The following is a 17,746-nucleotide window of genomic DNA, read 5'->3' as shown; positions in this document are numbered from 1 at the left end:
AAAGGAGACATGCATCGCACGTGGTCAGCGCAGCTTTACTTAAGGCAAAACTTCAGAGGGATATACGATGAAGGATAAAAAATAAAGTCGCCAAAATATATCGATACTTGAACCAATTCACCACTCTGCATTGTGTCTGACAAATATGACAGTGTACAGAAGTGCACCTGTGTGACGAAGTAATAACTTTTATTCAAGGCGTGCTATTATTAGCAAATGAAATTCTATTTGAATTGACATCCATCATTTCTTTATATTTTACTTGGAAAATTAAATGAATTTATTTAATCACAGGAATGGTTGACTCAAGGTTCTTTATATTTTAACAACAATACAGAGAAAACCCCAATAATCAGACCACCACCTATGAGCAAGCACTTGGCGACAGTGGGAAGGAAAAACTCAATTTTAACAGGAAGAACCAGGCAGCCATCAGCTTTAACCAGTTGGGGAAAATAGGTACAGCAATTCATTGAAACGTGCAAACACACATGTAAATAAGAGGCAAAATGAGCTGAAAGTTAATATTTGGAATGACCCCATTACATAGTAGCACATAGTAGTGGTGTGGCATTTAATATGTCACACCGCTTTATGAATGTGTAATGTATTTAATATGTAACTTTTTACCTATATGCACTGTTAGGCACTGTTGTATTCTTCAGGTCATTTAAAAGTCTATTCATTACCAAAACTGGCACAGAAGCTTTAGTTATTTGAACATTTTTTTAGATTTTGGACTCCAGTACTTTATAAAATTTACACATATACATTTTTTACAAATAAAAATGGAAACAAAAAAAGAGAAAAATCATTGGATAATGGACAGGACTAAACATCCTTTCCTACTAGTCGCCTAACAAAGAAAAAATATACTTGGTTGTATTTTGTATATTCCCTCAGAAAATGTTGGATTGACTTTTTGTTTTTAGTTTAGTAAATGCAAGAGTCGATATCTGAGGCGACTGAAAGATAACAAAATCTAACAGTGGGGTGTGATGCTGTGGACATATGGTAATGAAATAAATAAGCAAAAAAAATGCTGATACTGGTCTAAAGCAGCTGATTTATTTACTTGCACACTTATTCGTCCTATTGCAAACTATAAGTTTTTCCATTTATTTACTTGACAATCCTTCCATAATTTATTATTTGTATGGAAACGATCTCCAGATCACACAGAGCTGATGGTTAGTCAGTGGCCTCAGGGCATTAACAAAGACCTAATTAACTTTGTGGGGCAGGAAACATGATGCAGCTATCAGGTGAAAACACAGCAGGGTCCACTTTACAACAGGAAAGCGCTTTCTTGTTACTGATCTCACGTGAACTTGTTGACCCTCAATGAACTTCCACTGTTTGTTTAAAAACAGTGATTCTTGTGAATCTGAGTTCAGAAACCGTGACAGGCTCAGCTCATGAAACATAAAATCTCTTCATTATTTTAACAAAGTTTCAAGAAATGCAAAGCGTGTTTCTATTATTAACATGTTGAAATATGAAACAATGTGAGTAATGTGAGGAGGTTTGTAGAGAGCTCAAAGTAGCTTATCAAAAAGGCCCTTCCTGCCCACACAGTTATTTAAATTAGACCTCTCAGTGTGATGTGCTTCAAGTTCACCGTATGATTGGAAAGTCTTTAGAGCAGTGTTAACAGAGGACTGAGGGAATATCGGTGGACTTTAAAAAAAAGAAAGGAACAGTTGCATTTCCTTCATAACTGATTTGTTTAATTACATAAAAACAACCAAGCTAAGCTTTGTCTGACCTGGTGGAGAGGTGCAGCTTGATCAAAGAAAGAAGCCATTAGCTGTTGAGACAGAGCTTTCTTTAACATTTTGACTCAGGGAAAATCTTCCCATGGGGTCCCCTCAGAAGTAGTCAGAGTTAACATAATCACTTATATAAACCAAAGCTTTGACCTTGGCTGAGGTAGAACAAGCGTGATCATTTCACCCTCTGTTCAGTGGTCCACCTGGGAAGGATGGGATGAATAAGGGCAGTGACACTGGTTCAGATTTCACAGGATCCATTTCAAGAGAGCAAAACCTTCCGGTACAAAAGAATCACTTTTACTCTATCTCATTGAGATACCGCTGATGAGCTTCATTGTCAGCATTTCTCTCACACAGTTTCCTTCTGACCCCTTTCTCAAGTTCAAGAAGTTTTGAAAAGAGGACGTCAGCCGTTTCACCATCAATATCCATCTGAGACGTGAACACAAAGCAGAGAAAACCTGAATTAAGTTAAAAGCAACACATCACACAAATACCATCTGCTACTCTAAAAAACGCTCTGTAACACAGGCCTGAGCACTTTCTCTGTGGAATACAGGGCTCTCGTTACTCACCTGTCGTGGCTCGGTGTAGTTTGTCCCAAGCCCTGATGTTAAACTATGATACTTTGCTCTGGGATCCAGAGATTCTGGCTTTTGCAGAAACAGCCAGTGCTGTGAGCAGAAACACCAGGCCATGAATCTGGGTTCACAGAGCCTTTACAGTGCAAATATTCAAATGATTGTAATAATTTTCAAATGGAAATACCAGTGCCTCTGCTCCATTGTACGGTGTAAGGGTGAAAGTGTTGGTGAAGATCCTAATCTGTTTTGCACAATTAGAAAATACATGAACGTGAGTCTTTTCATACGTAACTGTGGTCACGTTAAAAGATAAAAATAAAATAAGTTACCACTTACCAACCACATGATGGGCATGATTAGAGTCCAGAAGGAGGAGGGGAGGATACCATAGGTCAAATTAGTCATCACCAGTCCTGGGCAGACTACTGAGGAGAACAGACCCTGTCACAAGACAGAAAGAATTTATAAATCACAGTGACCTCGTAAGAGTTTCACAAAGCTTGCAGTGATAGTTACCGCACTGACATCAGAGTACGTGACAGACAAACCTGGCCGTTCATGCGCCTGTTAAGAGCCACGCTGAGCATGTCTGAAGCGTATTTGGAGGAGCTGTAGGGCTCCGTCCCTTTTCTGTGCTGAATGTCATCCATGCTGAAGGCAGACCGGCGGGCATTACTCGAAGAGGTCCACACTACCCTGGACGTATGACCTGTCTGACACAGCAGAGGCTCCAGCTCCCGGATCTGGAAAACCAGGAGAGAATTATATCAGGTCCAAGGTGGAAGTGCACAGTAAGGAGTGATGTAGGAGGGGTGCATGAATCACTGATTTAAGCAGGCCAGCATAAGAATACATGGATCAGCCTGAGGCAGGCATTAATAATTCACTGTGTTAGCCAAATCAAATATTCATTTTATAAAATTTTGTAAGAGAATAAAAAGCAAAAGATATTTTATCTTTAAAATTATTATTTTATTTTTAGCAATCTATGATGGATGCTTCACTACTACATGGTGATCCTACAATCCTAATGACACATTTATTATGCTAATTAAATAATAATTTATAATAATTCAAACATCAGGAACAAAACTTGCAAGAAAGAACAAGTTCAAAACATTAAAAACTACATCACACTTATTGGCCACTTTATTAGAGACACCCGCTCAACTGCATGTTTGCCCAAATATCATATTAACCAATCCCATAGAATCACCTCAATGCATTACAAATTTGGTCAAAACAACCTGCTGAAGACAGATATTCAAAGCTTTAATAGGTGCCTTTTGGTTTGGAGAGACAAAAACTGGGTTAAACAAACATATTGTTTACATTGCTGCACTAAGCAATGCAACTAAGAGCAACACAAACAGCAACAAAGTTTGTAGCTGACTTTCTGTGTCAAACACATCCGCATATTAAAGTCAGTATCCTGAAGTTTATTTATGCTACTGTAGGTTAAAAGACATATGTATGTATGTGTGTGTGTGTGTGTGTGTGTGTGTGTGTGTGTGTGTGTGTGTGTGTGTGTGTGTTTGTGGTGTACCAGGACAAAATGACCAAACAGGTTAGTGGCAAAAACTTCCTGTAGGCCATCTGAGTTGAGGTGGTCTTGTTGAGTCAAGAGACCCTCTGCTGTTGCAAACATGTTGATGACATTTCTGCAGTGGGGAAGGTACACTCTTATAGAGCAGCAAAGACAGCTTGAATGTATCCAATATCAAACAAAACAAAACAAAGAAATCATAAACTGGCTTTAGAAATGTACCTGGAAAATAAACCCTTAAAAAAAGCTCTGATGTCCACTTGTGGATTGGGCATAATTCCAGCATTTAGATAGAGAAAGTCAATTCTGTTGTATCTGGAAACACACGAATGTGTATTAAAGGTTAAGCTATCAGTTCCTTATTTGTAGTTCATATCACAAAGAGAACAATCACCAGTGTGATGACGTCAGCACGCGGCATCAAACATCTCTCACCTGGACTTGACCACCTTAGCAGCGTCGAGCACCGACTCCACAGAGCCCACGTCGAGCTGTAGTAAGTCCACATGGGCACCGGCGTGAGAGGTGAGGAGGGCGCTGCGGGCGGCCTCTGCCCGCTGCATGTTCCTGCAGGCCAGACACAGCCGGAGCTGTGTGTCCTCAGTGAGAAGCCTTTCACACAAAGCCAAGCCGATGCCGCTGCAGACAGATGGCAGACAAACACAGCCGTGCACTCGTATTAACAAACTTTCCCTGAACAACTGAGAGATTACCTCACAGATGAAGTAAAGCAAACTGTAAACATAGTCTGGAGTCACGTTATTGGAGAAGAGATAATGAAAAAGGATTTTCAAGTGACGTGAAGCTTCCATTTTCATGTACTGTTAATTATGGTCTTTGTTTCCGAAGTGATATTTAGTGGATAAGTTAACTAGTGTGTGGAACGTGAGGGGGGGGAAAAGGAACATATACAAGTGTTCTGTTTCGTCTCTTTTATAGCTGTATGTTAAGTAAAGGGTTACAGGAAGCAGTTATTATATCTCGACATAAAGCTGTAAACCTGAAGAAACAGCTAGTCTCACAGGGAAGCAGACTTATTTCCACTAGTAATCTATTCTTGAGCTTTAGACTCTAATGCTGAATGATGTTATCCTAAAGGTTTCCCTTTATAAATACAGTCTAGCAATTGCATAAGTATACTTTAGACATCAATACTATACAACTACAGTTGTAAGCAAGCAAATGTGGGGTGATTTTGACAGTTTCCTCACGTGCAGTCAACTAGTATGGAGAATCTGGACATCATCGAAAGAATTATACCCCCCGGGACTCGCTTTTAGAGCCCATATAAGTAACATATACAACTAGACAACAACTGTTTAGAAGAGCATCTACATGGATCGATGAAGTCAGAATACTGTAAAGAAACCACTACTGAGGAAGACCAATATGAAGAGAACTGGTTTGGCTATGAGACAAAAGAATAGCCACAGCGGACTGACTGTGGTGAACAGTCAGTACGCTGTTCACCACAGTCGTGGTGCTGAGCTGGGTTTCCACATCCATTTACTCAGGAGGATGGTGTCAAAGTTTGTGAAAGGAGTTTGATGCGAGTCGATAAGTCTGTGAAGGTCACTTCTGTCTGATGATGGTGATACTGAGGTGTGTGGTTGAGGATATACTGACCTTTCTGTCAGTAAGAGCTGAGTTTTTGGTGACGTTAGCTGCTGTTAGACTCTGTTAGTTGTTGTTAGCTGGCGTTAGTGTTGGACTTAGTAAGTAGTAAGTAAAATTTATTTATATAGCGCTTTTCACAGATAAAAAAAATCACAAAGTGCTTTACAACACAGAAAATGGAAATATAAAACAATATAACAGTAAATAAAACAGCAAATAAAACAATGTAATATAATAAAACTATAAAAACAGCATAAGAGGAAATTAATCAAATGCTTTTCTAAATAAAAATGTCTTCAGCTGTTTTTTAAAAGAGTCAATGGAGTCCGTGCAGCGTAGAGACAGTGGAAGAGAATTCCACAAATGTGGCGCCACCGTCTGAAAGGCCCGATCACCACGAGTTTTAAAACGAGTGCGTGGTACCACCAGCAGTCTCTGATCTAATGACCTTAAAGCTCGAGAAGATGAATGTGGTTTCAGCAGGTCAGACAAATATTGAGGAGCTTGACCATGTAGGGCCCTAAAGGTTAGAACTAAAATTTTAAAATGAAACCTAAAACTTACAGGCAACCAGTGAAGGGAGGCTAAAACTGGAGTAATATGATACTTGGTAATAATCTATCATATCAAGTGAGAATGTAATCAAACTGGTTATCAGAGGAAAAGTGTGATTTTTAGGACACTTGAGGCCAACATTAGCTGCTCCGGGGACAGGATAGTCGCATGTCTGATCGGCTGATAATAAGAAACTGTGACAATATCGGGAATAAATGAGCATGTTTACACATGTTTCCGTGTTTAAGAGCCCTGACTTCAGTTCGGGAGATGAGGCTTCAGGTGAGGATGATGTTTTTGTCAGATGCTGGTCGCCTTGTTTGTTTCCTTCATGTCTCTGCTTCTTTGGTTAGGAAAACCCCTTTGCAGACGATAAAACATATGTATCATCCCTTATATCTTGAGTTTGAAGGTACAGACACAAATTGAAATTTCCCTTCACGGCATGCAAATTCCTACGAGACCGCTTCAGAGTGGTCAGCCACTGTATTCAATATGACATTCCAAGTTCATGAGAACGCATCAATTTGCCGAAAGATGCAAAAGATGAATCAATGCATATTCATGAGTACGACATTCTTTTTTAGTTTTAACTTGTGACACACATACATTACATTTGAATATATGTGCTAGTGAAACATTATTACAGAGTAAGAAAGACAGCTTATGAAAGATTTAGAGGCCTTTAATCTCTCGCTGTATGAACCTACAGTATGTCTTTTACTAAGACGCACTGATACAGTTCATAGGTGGTACTTTGTAGTGTAACTAACTATTGCAATAACCTCCATTACCGAAAACAGGTTATACTTGAACAAGTCCAACATGTTTTTTGAAACTCATTGTTTAAAATGAAGAGTAGAAGTCCCGAACAGCATCTTCTAGCTAACAGCACCCGGTGTCCGTATGAACCGTTATAAAACAGTTTTAGCGGACTTACCTGTTGGCACCCGTTACGATGACGACTTTTTCCATGCCTGAGCGGAATGAGCAGCGGCTGTAGAGGAAGCAGACACCGGGGGCAAATTTTCAAACCTGCTGTATTCACCGGGGACGTTCAGCCCCTCGTCCGATGCAGTTGAAAACAGTCAGCCTATTGCTTAGGCAGCTGCGTGGTGTGATTGGATGTCAACAAACAGCTGGCCAATCAGATTTCACTACAGAGAGCGAGGTGGTCCAAAACGATTAAAGAGCGCAACGGTTGAAAGTACAGCCGTGTTAGCAACCCCAGCAGGCTAAAAAGTATCAAACTTATCGTATATTAAAAACCAAAGATACAAACGAAGGATAATAATAGCATTTCTTCTTTATTTACAGGTATCCTTGGTCCAACAGGCGTTAAAACGTTGTTCTTTGCTATTTCCCCCACTATGTACAATAAATTCATTTCTGAAAAAGGACATAAACATGTTTATAAAAAATCTACATCAGCTTCTGCATACGAAAGCACAATCTCATCAGGAAAACGTTTTCCCTCATGACAAAATTCAAATATAAAAGACAAAAACACAAAACAGTGCTCACATAATAAATGTGCAATAGGATTAGATATATGATGGAAAAGAAAAGGGAGGGGGGATATTATTGCATAAATAGACAGCATAACAAATCATAAGAAAATAATAAATACACAGAGGTCTGAATGCACTGTACGAATAGAACTATCTGCATTATATCTACAATAGGAGGCTATATTTAAGTGTAGTCTGTACCTTCACATATCTCTCCATTTAGAGCATAATTTTTGAGAAGCAGGCATTGACAAAAAAGTGAATATTTTATGGGTCTGACTCCAAATAAATGAATCTAAACCAAAGGAAGCAACCGAGACCCTGCACAGCACAGTGGAACGATACATCTCCTCTGCTACGCCAGGCTCTCTAACAGCTGAGAGTGTATCTCCTGAAAGCTCGGCCGCTGCTTGGCGTTTCTCCTCCAGCAGCTTAGCATGAGATCCTTGTAAATTCTGTCAGGACAACAGGGAGGCTTCGGCAGGTACACCTGGTAGGATGAAGCACAATACTCTCAATACAGTATTATGAGTATTATAAGTGTTACAAGACACGTCTACATACATATCTGAGAACTATTACATCCTAAAATCCTCCACAGTGGCACTCAGGAGGACTGTCAGGTACAGTGGTGTGAAGCTCACCTGTTTGCCCTGTTCCCTGAAGAACTCTCCTGTGTTTTCAATGACCTGCTCGTCAGAGAGCTGGGAGTACGGCTGCTCCTTACACAGAGTGAGAATTTCCCACAGAGTCACCCCGAAGGCCCACACGTCACTAGCCATAGTGAACTTACCCTGAGGAAAAAAAAGATCATAGACAGATTGGTATAAATTTAAAGCTTAAAAATTCTAAATTAAAATGTATAAAATATTTAAAATTGATCTGCTGTCACCTCTGTATAGAACTTATACTAACCTTTTAAATATATGTGGATTAGCAATAATCGTAGAACAATAAAAAACCCAATAAAACTGTAGTGGAATGTCAGATTTCCCTTAGTCTATAAATAACGGATAAATGGAGGCGATAATGTCCCAAATCCATAGATTACTCACTAGTAGGATGCTCTCCCATGACATCCAGCGAATGGGCAGTACAGCTCGGCCCTGGATCCGGTAGTAGCCCCCTCTATAAAGGTTCCGACTCATGCCGAAATCAGCGATCTTTATGGTGTATTTCTTACCCACCAGGCAGTTGCGGGTTGCCAGATCACGGTGGACAAAGTTAAGAGAGGACAAATACTTCATACCAGATGCAATCTGCACTGCCATGCCGATCAGCGTGGTGTAACTAAGAGAGAGAAAATAAATAGTGTGAGCTAAGTGGCTCTTTGTGTCATTTCCCTGATGATCATTTCAATTACATGTGAATTACACCTACCTGACCATGGTCTTCCCCTCCGTCTCCTCTTGTTCGATCTCATCTTCATCAGCGGCCTTTAGTCTGAGATTGCAGAGGAACTGGTTTAGGTCACCATTTTCCATGTACTCAGTGATCATGCACAGAGGATCTGTGTCCACACACACTGCCAGCAGACGGACGATGTTGGGGTCCCTCAGACGAGACATGATTCGGATCTCCTTCAGGAAGTCATTCCTGCAGAACGACAGGATCACGTAATCTACAACTTGACTGGCAACTGAATGAAAAGCCGTACCAGTACATCTCTGTAAAAGTTTCTTTTACCTTGCGTTCTTGTTGGCATCTTCCCGCAGTGTTTTAACAGCAACAAGCAGAGGGGACTCATTGTTTCCCTCTATGGACAAATCCTCACCCAAAAAGTCCTGCATGCCCTCTGCCTCGCACAAGTGGACCTGTTTAGAGGAGCACTTTGTCAGTTCATCATCCACTTGGCATCCCTCGAAACCATCTGTTTAATACCACTAAGTGTTTCCTATCTGGCAGCATGTAGTGATTTCATAGTCTGCTGCTTTTACCAGGCAGCAAGCGCTGTCATTGAATTTTATAAATGATAGCTATAAAGTTACAACAGCATAATGGCGGCGAAGAGAAAATGAGTTTAAAGCCCTTAAAGCATCTCCAGCAAACATTAGAGCTACTGGGCATACTTCTCCAAACTGGCCCTCTCCCAGTTTCTCCTTGAAGGTGAGCTTCTGTCTGGGGAACTCCCTCATGGATGAATCTGTGCCAGCAAAGAAATTCATGTTGACAGCTGTGATGGAGTAGATGCTGTTGTCCGAAGACTCCTGCAGACTGATGATATCTGCCTCAGCATAGTGGGGGGCACCATCGGAGCCTCCGGCTGCAAAGGCTCTGCAGGGGGTAGTCGATTCTTATTTGGAAAAGAAAAGACGGAGGATGGGACGTGTCGCTGTAGCTGACCTCCAAAGATGTTCACTTATTTCCTTTAGACAGCTTACCGAGGCGTTCAGTGGACTGAGAAAACTCGGGCAGTTTCCGGATGAGACGTGAGGGCTCCTGGTAGTCGGCACAGAGGGGGAAGATTCTTTCATAGGTGGAGTTGGAGGTCGAGCCACTCTCACTGGAGAGAGACGAGTGGTGGAAGGAGAAGGCCCGTGTCTGGATGGCGAGACGAGCCGTGAGCTCGTCATCCAGCATGCGACGAGATGCCTGAAGATGCAAGAGAGAAGCAGTTGGTATCTGCGGTGTTTTTACAACGTGAAAGTCTTGAGAGGTTTTGCAGGACATCAGTGTTGTCATGTGATGATATAAGAAGAAACTGACATGGAGGGAAAGGAAAGCTCTGGTGCTTTTGATAATGACGTCTTTTTTTCATATAATATCTGAAGCCAAAAAACCCCCAAAGAAACCCAAAAGAACGTAGCAGTAAAAATGCTGATTTGAGTATAGATCACCTTATCGCCTTCTTGAGTCTACTTCTTGTTTACCTTTGTTCTATATTTTTAAAATTTGGGAACAAATTTAAGTTTGCCAACTAATTATGAATGATGTTTTTGTGCATCCAGGGTTCAGTGCACACGTCACACCATATGATCAGTTGTGGATGTTGAATCATTACTGTAAGTTCAAATAACTAAAATTGATTAAATGATTTTAAAATACATTTTTTTCTCACCTTCTCCAGCATCTTTTGCCAGACCTGTCGCCACAGGATAATGACAATGATGGCCAATAGGATGGCTATAATGGCCACCAAACAGCCAATCAGGATCCTTGTATTGCTGTCATCCACTTTATGTGTAGGATCATCCCCTAACAAACCACATTAGAGTTGGATGTTGACATGAATTTAATGTAATTCATTACAGATCAAATTCTAAAATAATTAAATTTTTTTCAAACATAATGCTTTTGTTTCATTATATTTTATAAGAAACCGGCCATTTATTCTAACAATAAGCAGTAATTCTTGCTATTATCAGCAGGGGGCAGTGTTGAGCCAGGAGAAATTTAGGTCATGCAACCTTTTAAAGCATTAGAAGTCCAACCACATCTAAAATAAGGTGCATTACACGATCAAGGAAATATAAAAACAGATTTTTACATGAAATCAAAATCAAACAGTAACAACACATTCATGTCTTCTTCTATCTCATATTTTACCCTATAATCAAAAATGAAAACAGTGACTTAAATAAGAAAATATCAGAAGATGTTTGGCTGCTCACCTGGTAATATTTTTGTCGGGTGTCCATGCTTGCGAGGAGCCATTGATGTATTGTACACTGCTGAGCCTGTAATTGAAAGAAATAAAGGTGGTGGGACACGGCACATGCTCCCTTTAGATTATTGAATTAAAGTCTCTAAAGCAAAGGCTACACCTGATCTTTGCTTTTCTTTTTCTTTTTACCTGACTGGAAGGCCACCTCACTGAACAGCATCCAAAGGTCACTGAAGTGGAAGCGGCATTTAATGGTGCTGGCTGTGCGGTCCCCGAGGGGCACCGTGATAAAACGAGCGCTTTGGCTCACACGATCAACAGCAGGCCTGAAGGTCACCGGGTCTGCCTCCCACTCTGATCCTGACCGAAAGTAACAAGTAACCTGCCTGAACATCCTCACCCCTCGGCTAAACATGTTGTTGCAGTGAACCTGCGAAGGTGAGATGTGGAAGTATAAGAAAAGCATGATTAAAGTACTTAAATAGTCTGTTATTATTCTGCAGCCCTTACCGACCTGGCAGTTCTCTCTGTCTCTCTCTTTTTTTTTACTTAAAAGTGCTCAAAATAGTCAGAGCCCGACTGAGATGATGGTGCAGGAGAAGGTGTAGCCATGACTAATCTGTCTAGCTGTGCAGTAGCAGAAATATCATTCATCTTACATCTCTGATCTCTTGCCACGGCACTTATCCACGAAGATCAGGCTAATTATACAGAAAATGTAATTTTTTTTCTTCCTCCAGCAAGGCTGTCCTGTTCTTTTTTTAATGCCCCAATAAATTTTACAGCAGCTGTAGAAGGTGGGTGCTTGCCCAGCACAGTGCAGAATAGCTCAATTCAGCAAAGTGTTAGCTCTACAATTTCATCCCGCTCGCTTAAAATACCCCCTGCGCTGACTTCTTACCTTCATGGACGAGAAGTTTCGCACATGGTCGAACTCAAAGATCATCTCCACGTAACCTCTGGGGAAGCTCCTGTTGTTCCACCCTACATAGTCATAGCCAGGCCAAAAGTTGTAGCTGTGGCTGTGGAGAAAGTCGTCCAGACCCCAGGTGCCATCGGTCAGCTGGCCGAGCCCTTTCGTCAGCCTTGAGGAAGGATTTATGGTTGAGCTGAAGACAGAAATAGGGTTTTTTTTAAGGTTTGCACATATGCACATTTTTAAAATGCACAAATGTTGTTTTAGTTCAAAGAAAGTTTGTTAAACTCAGACCTTTCAGCTGATGCTCCATCGTACACAGAGTCATTGAAGAAGACATCCAGGCCTCTGTAGATCATTTGGTGTCCATCTGGAATGCTGTAGGACATCAGGCCATCTAAAGCAGGCAGGTCAAAGAGAACACGCAGCTGATTCAGTGTTTGCTCACATCATATTACTATATAAAGTGTAATGTAAAATATATCGTTTGGTTGAAGTTTCATGTTCCACTCTGAGTGTCATGACTAACCGAGCCATTCACAGCCGTAGAGCTCCACTCTCATACACACGATCATGGAGTGGTCGGTCACGGGCATAAAGCGGACAAAACGGGCAATGATGGGAGGCTCCAGGTCCTTCAGGACCACGTCATATGCATTACTGTTGCCTTCGATGATCTGGCAGAGGTGAGGAAAGATGTCTCATTTCCCACAAATACTCAAGTTGTTCGTGTTTCCCCATTTATAATAGTAAACAAGCACCTTTTACAATGCTTTTGAAACATGTTGCTAGCATTCAGTTAGAAGTGAACATTTGAAATATTAAAAACAAATGCTCATATATAGTATTTGATCTGTTAACATTTGATAAAAGATAAGATTTAAATGATTTTCAAATATACACAGTAGCTCAATTTTTCACTATCATGGACAATGTTAAACAAATTAAGATGATAAATAGCAGATTAGTATTACGTGTACACCTTATTTGAATCAGAAGAACACATCTTTACGTCTTTACACGCTCACCTGCCTTCCCTTTCTGTCATGCCAGCCCACCCAGCTGCTGCCGTCACGGCTGTACTTGATCCTGTATCGCTGGGCAAACTCATTACCCATGCCGTCGGCGTGCCGACCTTGGGTGCCCACGAGCGTGATGAAGTGCAGCGAGCGCAGGTCCACCTGGAGATACTCTTTGAGGCCGTCCGGCTCTGACATGATGTCAGGACACCAAGCCCCGTCACCGTCTCCGTTGTCAAAGTCAAGTCTGACGGTGAGCAGGAAAATAAATGGAAGAGTCGGTACCGGAAACCGAGGTCACAGAGTTCAGGTACACAAACACAGGGGAAAAGACATAAAGCGAGGAAAAATGTTACAAGATACGAACAGAGGAAAAAGCAGTGAGGAATAATGAAATTATATCCTATGTACCTGATTTTTCCTGTCTGAAAGAAATCATGTTTGCACACTTCCTGTTATTCCATGTTACCACTGAACACATTGTTAAAAGGCTCTAATTAGTTCACCAGTACATGATAGATAGACTAATCAGCCATAATTACTTTGTAGGGATTGTGATGCATTAGGCAGCAAATGAAGACTCAGTTGAAACTCATATTTTGGAAGCAGGAAAAGGGATCTAGGTGATATTGGATTGTAGCTTTGCCAGAACAAATACTCATACGCAGTGTTTCCGTATGCTTTGGTTTGGCAGCTGGTGAACCTGCAACAGAGCCTTGGATCCCCAGGGTTATACTTTAGGATCAAAGGCTGGTGTCAGTAATAGCAATAGAGCTACTGCAGTGCTGGCAAAGATTGAACTACGTCGCAGACCATAAGCCACAGATCAGCCAGAGTACCCATGTAGACCCTACAACAGTCAGTGAGTGCCAGAATCGGGCCATGAAGCAACCTGGAAAGAGAACTCATCTAATGAATGATGTTTTATTTTACATCACGCGGAAAGCCACGTGCATGCGTGTGTGTTGTTTACCAAGGGAAGAGATGGAAGCAGGGTACACTATGGGGACGGAGCCAGCCAGTGAAGCCAGCAAAGTTTTGCCATGAAACCTTGGGCCCCTGCGTTGATCTGGATGTTGCTTTCACACGTGAGATGCACGCTCATTCACTGCAGTGGCATTCGCTCATTTCCAAACAACATTGGAAAAAAAAATACTCAGCAGGGATTTGAAGAACATGGCGAAGAGTGTGGACTTCAAATCCCCTTGATCTCATTTCAAATAGATGTGATGAAGAATCAAATCTCAATGGAGACTTGATTGAAACCACTTAAAGAATCTGCTGCGAATAGACTGGAGCCTGATCCCACAGCACACCTCACACCAGGTCAGTACTACTACTACTGCTAATAATAGTGGTTGATTGCAGCATGCTACTTAAACATGCTTGCTGAAAGATGAAAGTATATTTTCTTAGGCTGAGTGAGATCATCTTATGAGAAAGAAAGTATTCTAAATATGTGCTATAACACTATTTACCCCTTACCCTCAACACAAGCCTGTTTGTGTCACTGCTCAGGAGCTTTGGAACGTTAAAAGATGAACTTCCATCATGAAATATATCAGCAATTCAACAAATACAAATCCATCTGGTGAATAACTTTAAATGTTTTGAGTAAAAGATAAACCAATTTAAAACAAAACTTGCTATGTTGGTTCAGACACAAAGTCTACGGTGCTTTTTTACTAAAAGAAAGCAGCAGTTAAGTTTAGGAAATTTCTTCAAATTTAAAGAAACTGAGTTTAGGGATTATCCCTGACAAACTATAATCTCTACATCTAATGAGAGGAAGGAAAGTGGAGTATAAGAGCACAAACATGCCTTCCAAATCTTGCAGCGGTGGACTCAGACCAGTGGCTGGAAGCAGAGATGTCCTCATCCTGAATCTGCCCACCGGTCATACCAAGAGGATAGCGGCACATTTCTACAAGCACACGAAGCACACATACACATAAATGTCTGATGTGTTCTTTCATATGTGCGATATGGTTAAAGTCTTTCCACATATGAGGGTAATATAAGGTTACTTTTGCATAAAATCAATTTTAAAGCATTTTCTGGACTTTGAGTAGTTGACTGTAAGGTGGTCACAGCTCATCCCTTCCCCCTCTAGCCCTCTTCCTGCAGCCCTGCAAAGGCCTCTAAAGCCAAACAGAAGCGTCACTGTGTAGGTGCCAGTCTAAGCAAAATGAGAAGGGAGTGGTATTAGAGCTGCCCACTCTTCATTTTTCATCTTTTAAAATCATTTCTAGCATGAGAAACGCTTGAGTTTGAAAAGCCTGACTCCCTTTGTTCTTATGTTGTGCGTGTGGCGACGGGTTGACAAGCAGTGAAAAGAGATTACTTTCCTGCGTTGATACAAGTAAGACGCCATAACTGTAGAGTCAGTTGAGGGAGCAGAGTGACATTGTTTACTTCCCACCATCTCGACTTATATTTGAGTTTTAGTTAGAGCTCCGGCGAAATCCCTCACTCGGATTTTTAGAGAGCGGGCAAACAAGCGAGCCTTTGACTGTGAAAATATTCTAGGGAGGAAAGTGAAATGAGTTCATATGTGTAAGGGAGTGTGTGTGTGTGTGTGTGTGTGTGTGTGTGTGTGTGTGTGTGTGTGTGTGTGTGTGTGTGCATCACCTACAACTACGCCTACAAATTTTCTAACTTTTTTTTTCCACGAATTCTCCCCCTTGCCTGTGAAAGGTCTGCCTGTTTTGAAGATGTTTGCTTTCTTGACCAACAGCTAAACCGTACACACACACACACACACACACACACACACACACACACACACACACACACACACACACACACACGCTTGCCTTCTGAGCCCACCCACCTCAACCTGCTTCCCTCCTCTCCATCTTGTCAACATGCTTGTCCCTCAGGAATATGAAATAGTTATTTTAAGCTTGAATATAACATATCCATACATCTGACTCTTACACTGCTTTGATCACACAATGAAGAAAATTAAAAAAGCACTCTGATTGGCTCATGCAGTCATGGCCACTGTTTCCAACTTAACTTAATAAAGATAAAGAGCGGGTATTTGTCAGCGTAGTGCCAGCGGGGTAAAGATAAACGTCTACCTGGGTTGACTTGAGATCTCACAGTGACAGCCTGCAGGAGAACGAAGGCGATCAATTTAACCTCCATGATCTTCAGTTTCATCTCACGGACGCCTGAAAGGAAGCTTGTGAAATCAGATAAACCAGTGTAAATTACTGTGTTACTTTTTCAAATATCCTCTCTGCAAATTCTCCTCAGAAAAGTCCGGGACTTGTAATTACATTTTGGATGTTTGGGATGAATTCAAAGGTTTCATTTACCACAACAGCATGTGCACAGAGATGCACGGTGGCATAATTTGCAACTCTGCCGTTACAAATTGCTCTATAATAGGAGACTATTAAAAGCCACAGCAACAAATGCCCACACAGACCTCTCTGTAACCCAGAGTCCTGCTCTTTCCCACGACAGTACGTAGTGCCTGTATTTTATTTAGCCTGTATGGACCACGTGAAGACGCGTGTCAGTGTCTGCTCAGAAACTGCACTTACTGTCACTGATGTGAAGCGTTAACCAAAATTTTTACAGTGGCAAAAATGCAGCAGGGCTTCTTTCAGACATAAATGTGAAGGGAAATGTAAAAAAACTGAATTTAACACACTGCGTAACACCAATGAAGTGAATCCCTGAGAGCCCTCATTCCAGTAGAGGCGTTTTTATAATCAGTGAGTAACTTTACAGTAACTGATTCCTTACTGAGTATCAGCCAGTTGCTACTTTTACTTGAACATAAGATTAATTAGTGAATGTCTTCCTTCATGTTGTCTCTCACTAAACTTAGGCAAGCTGACACTAAATTCCCTCAATGTCTACGTGGACATTTGAGTTAATAGCCACATATGTAAAAAAAGAAAAAAAAGAAAAAAATATACGTTTGACTTACTTTTGAACTTCAAAACAAACCGTTTTTCTCGGGAAATATTCCACATCTGTTGTGCGCCGATGCATTCAGGACCACAAGTTTGTGACCTCTGCCTCTGAAGGACTTCTTTCTGGAATAGCAAAGAGAGGGGAAAGGAGAGAGAGGAGAGGAAGAGACGCAGAAGGAAAGAGAGAGCGAGCGGAAATGAAGGCTGATGTAAGAGTCCTACTGGCCCGAGAAAAGAAAGAGAGAAAATAACACGCTTTGGGATTTTGAGGTGAGGCCAAAATCCCAGAATTCCACCTGATCCACAAATGGCTTCAATTATGGTGTATAGAGGCAGCTGAGAGCTGCAGTGGCAGCTTTCACCAAGAGCTGCTGACAGAAACAGGCTGGTGGTCATTTTCATGTGAAGATAAACTAGAACTGAAGGAGATGTGATGTTTGAGTAGGAAAAAAACCCCCTCAAACTGCTCTTACATTTAAATGGACCATGCTCTGTGTGTGTGTGTGCGTGCACGCACGTGTGTGTACTTACAGGTAAGGATTAGAAATTGGCCTTCTTTGCTAACAGTTTCATATGAAAGCCCAGAAGCATCCAGATAAACTTTTGTTGCTGTTGCATTCGTTATGCTCAGCTATTGCAAGTTTAGCATTGCTTTTTACATGTTTTATCTTCAGTTGCAACAGC

At 41.2% G+C, this 17,746-nt stretch overlaps 2 protein-coding genes across 2 annotated transcripts; both read right to left on the bottom strand.

The window, feature by feature from the left end:
* Positions 1 to 133: 133 nt before the first annotated feature.
* On the bottom strand, positions 134 to 7,224 carry LOC146553978 (3-keto-steroid reductase/17-beta-hydroxysteroid dehydrogenase 7-like). Its single transcript, XM_085255295.1, has 9 exons — positions 7,018 to 7,224; positions 4,341 to 4,544; positions 4,128 to 4,220; positions 3,906 to 4,020; positions 2,908 to 3,102; positions 2,696 to 2,800; positions 2,544 to 2,600; positions 2,351 to 2,449; positions 134 to 2,207 (listed from the first exon to the last, which is right to left on the bottom strand). Exons 1-9 carry the CDS (start codon positions 7,050 to 7,052, stop codon positions 2,073 to 2,075), a joined length of 1,038 nt encoding a protein of 345 aa, XP_085111421.1. The 5' UTR covers positions 7,053 to 7,224; the 3' UTR covers positions 134 to 2,072.
* Positions 7,225 to 7,373: 149 nt separating this feature from the next.
* On the bottom strand, positions 7,374 to 17,302 carry LOC146553977 (discoidin domain-containing receptor 2-like). The gene is made up of 17 exons (XM_085253655.1): positions 17,077 to 17,302; positions 16,214 to 16,317; positions 14,949 to 15,051; positions 13,137 to 13,374; positions 12,638 to 12,785; positions 12,403 to 12,505; positions 12,094 to 12,301; positions 11,382 to 11,622; positions 11,200 to 11,265; positions 10,647 to 10,783; positions 9,970 to 10,180; positions 9,658 to 9,881; positions 9,275 to 9,402; positions 8,969 to 9,184; positions 8,644 to 8,878; positions 8,233 to 8,382; positions 7,374 to 8,078 (listed from the first exon to the last, which is right to left on the bottom strand). Exons 1-17 carry the CDS (start codon positions 17,139 to 17,141, stop codon positions 7,944 to 7,946), a joined length of 2,712 nt encoding a protein of 903 aa, XP_085109781.1. The 5' UTR covers positions 17,142 to 17,302; the 3' UTR covers positions 7,374 to 7,943.
* Positions 17,303 to 17,746: the final 444 nt, after the last annotated feature.

The sequence above is a fragment of the Mchenga conophoros genome, linkage group LG18 (assembly GCF_057382185.1).
Source record: "Mchenga conophoros isolate Kocher_MC1m ecotype Shallow Benthic linkage group LG18, M_conophoros_male_GT1.1, whole genome shotgun sequence".
NCBI lineage: Eukaryota > Metazoa > Chordata > Actinopteri > Cichliformes > Cichlidae > Mchenga > Mchenga conophoros.
Note: the sequence above shows the minus strand (reverse complement) of the source record. Positions and strands in the feature narration are given on the sequence as shown.

What these genes read in the sequence shown, in the direction of transcription:
- LOC146553978 (XM_085255295.1), bottom strand. Translation starts at nt 7,052, where the DNA reads ATGGAAAAAGTCGTCATCGTAACGGGTGCCAACAG. An exon ending in TCATGCCCATCATGTGGTTG is followed by an intron (nt 2,601 to 2,695) that starts GTAAGTGGTAAC and finishes TGTGCAAAACAG; the next exon opens with ATTAGGATCTTCACCAACAC. An exon ending in ACTACACCGAGCCACGACAG is followed by an intron (nt 2,208 to 2,350) that starts GTGAGTAACGAG and finishes TTCACGTCTCAG; the next exon opens with ATGGATATTGATGGTGAAAC.
- LOC146553977 (XM_085253655.1), bottom strand. Translation starts at nt 17,141, where the DNA reads ATGCATCGGCGCACAACAGATGTGGAATATTTCCCGAGAAAAACGGTT. An exon ending in ACCGCTGCAAGATTTGGAAG is followed by an intron (nt 13,375 to 14,948) that starts GCATGTTTGTGC and finishes GCTCACCGTCAG; the next exon opens with ACTTGACTTTGACAACGGAG. An exon ending in GATGCCAACAAGAACGCAAG is followed by an intron (nt 9,185 to 9,274) that starts GTAAAAGAAACT and finishes GTCGTTCTGCAG; the next exon opens with GAATGACTTCCTGAAGGAGA.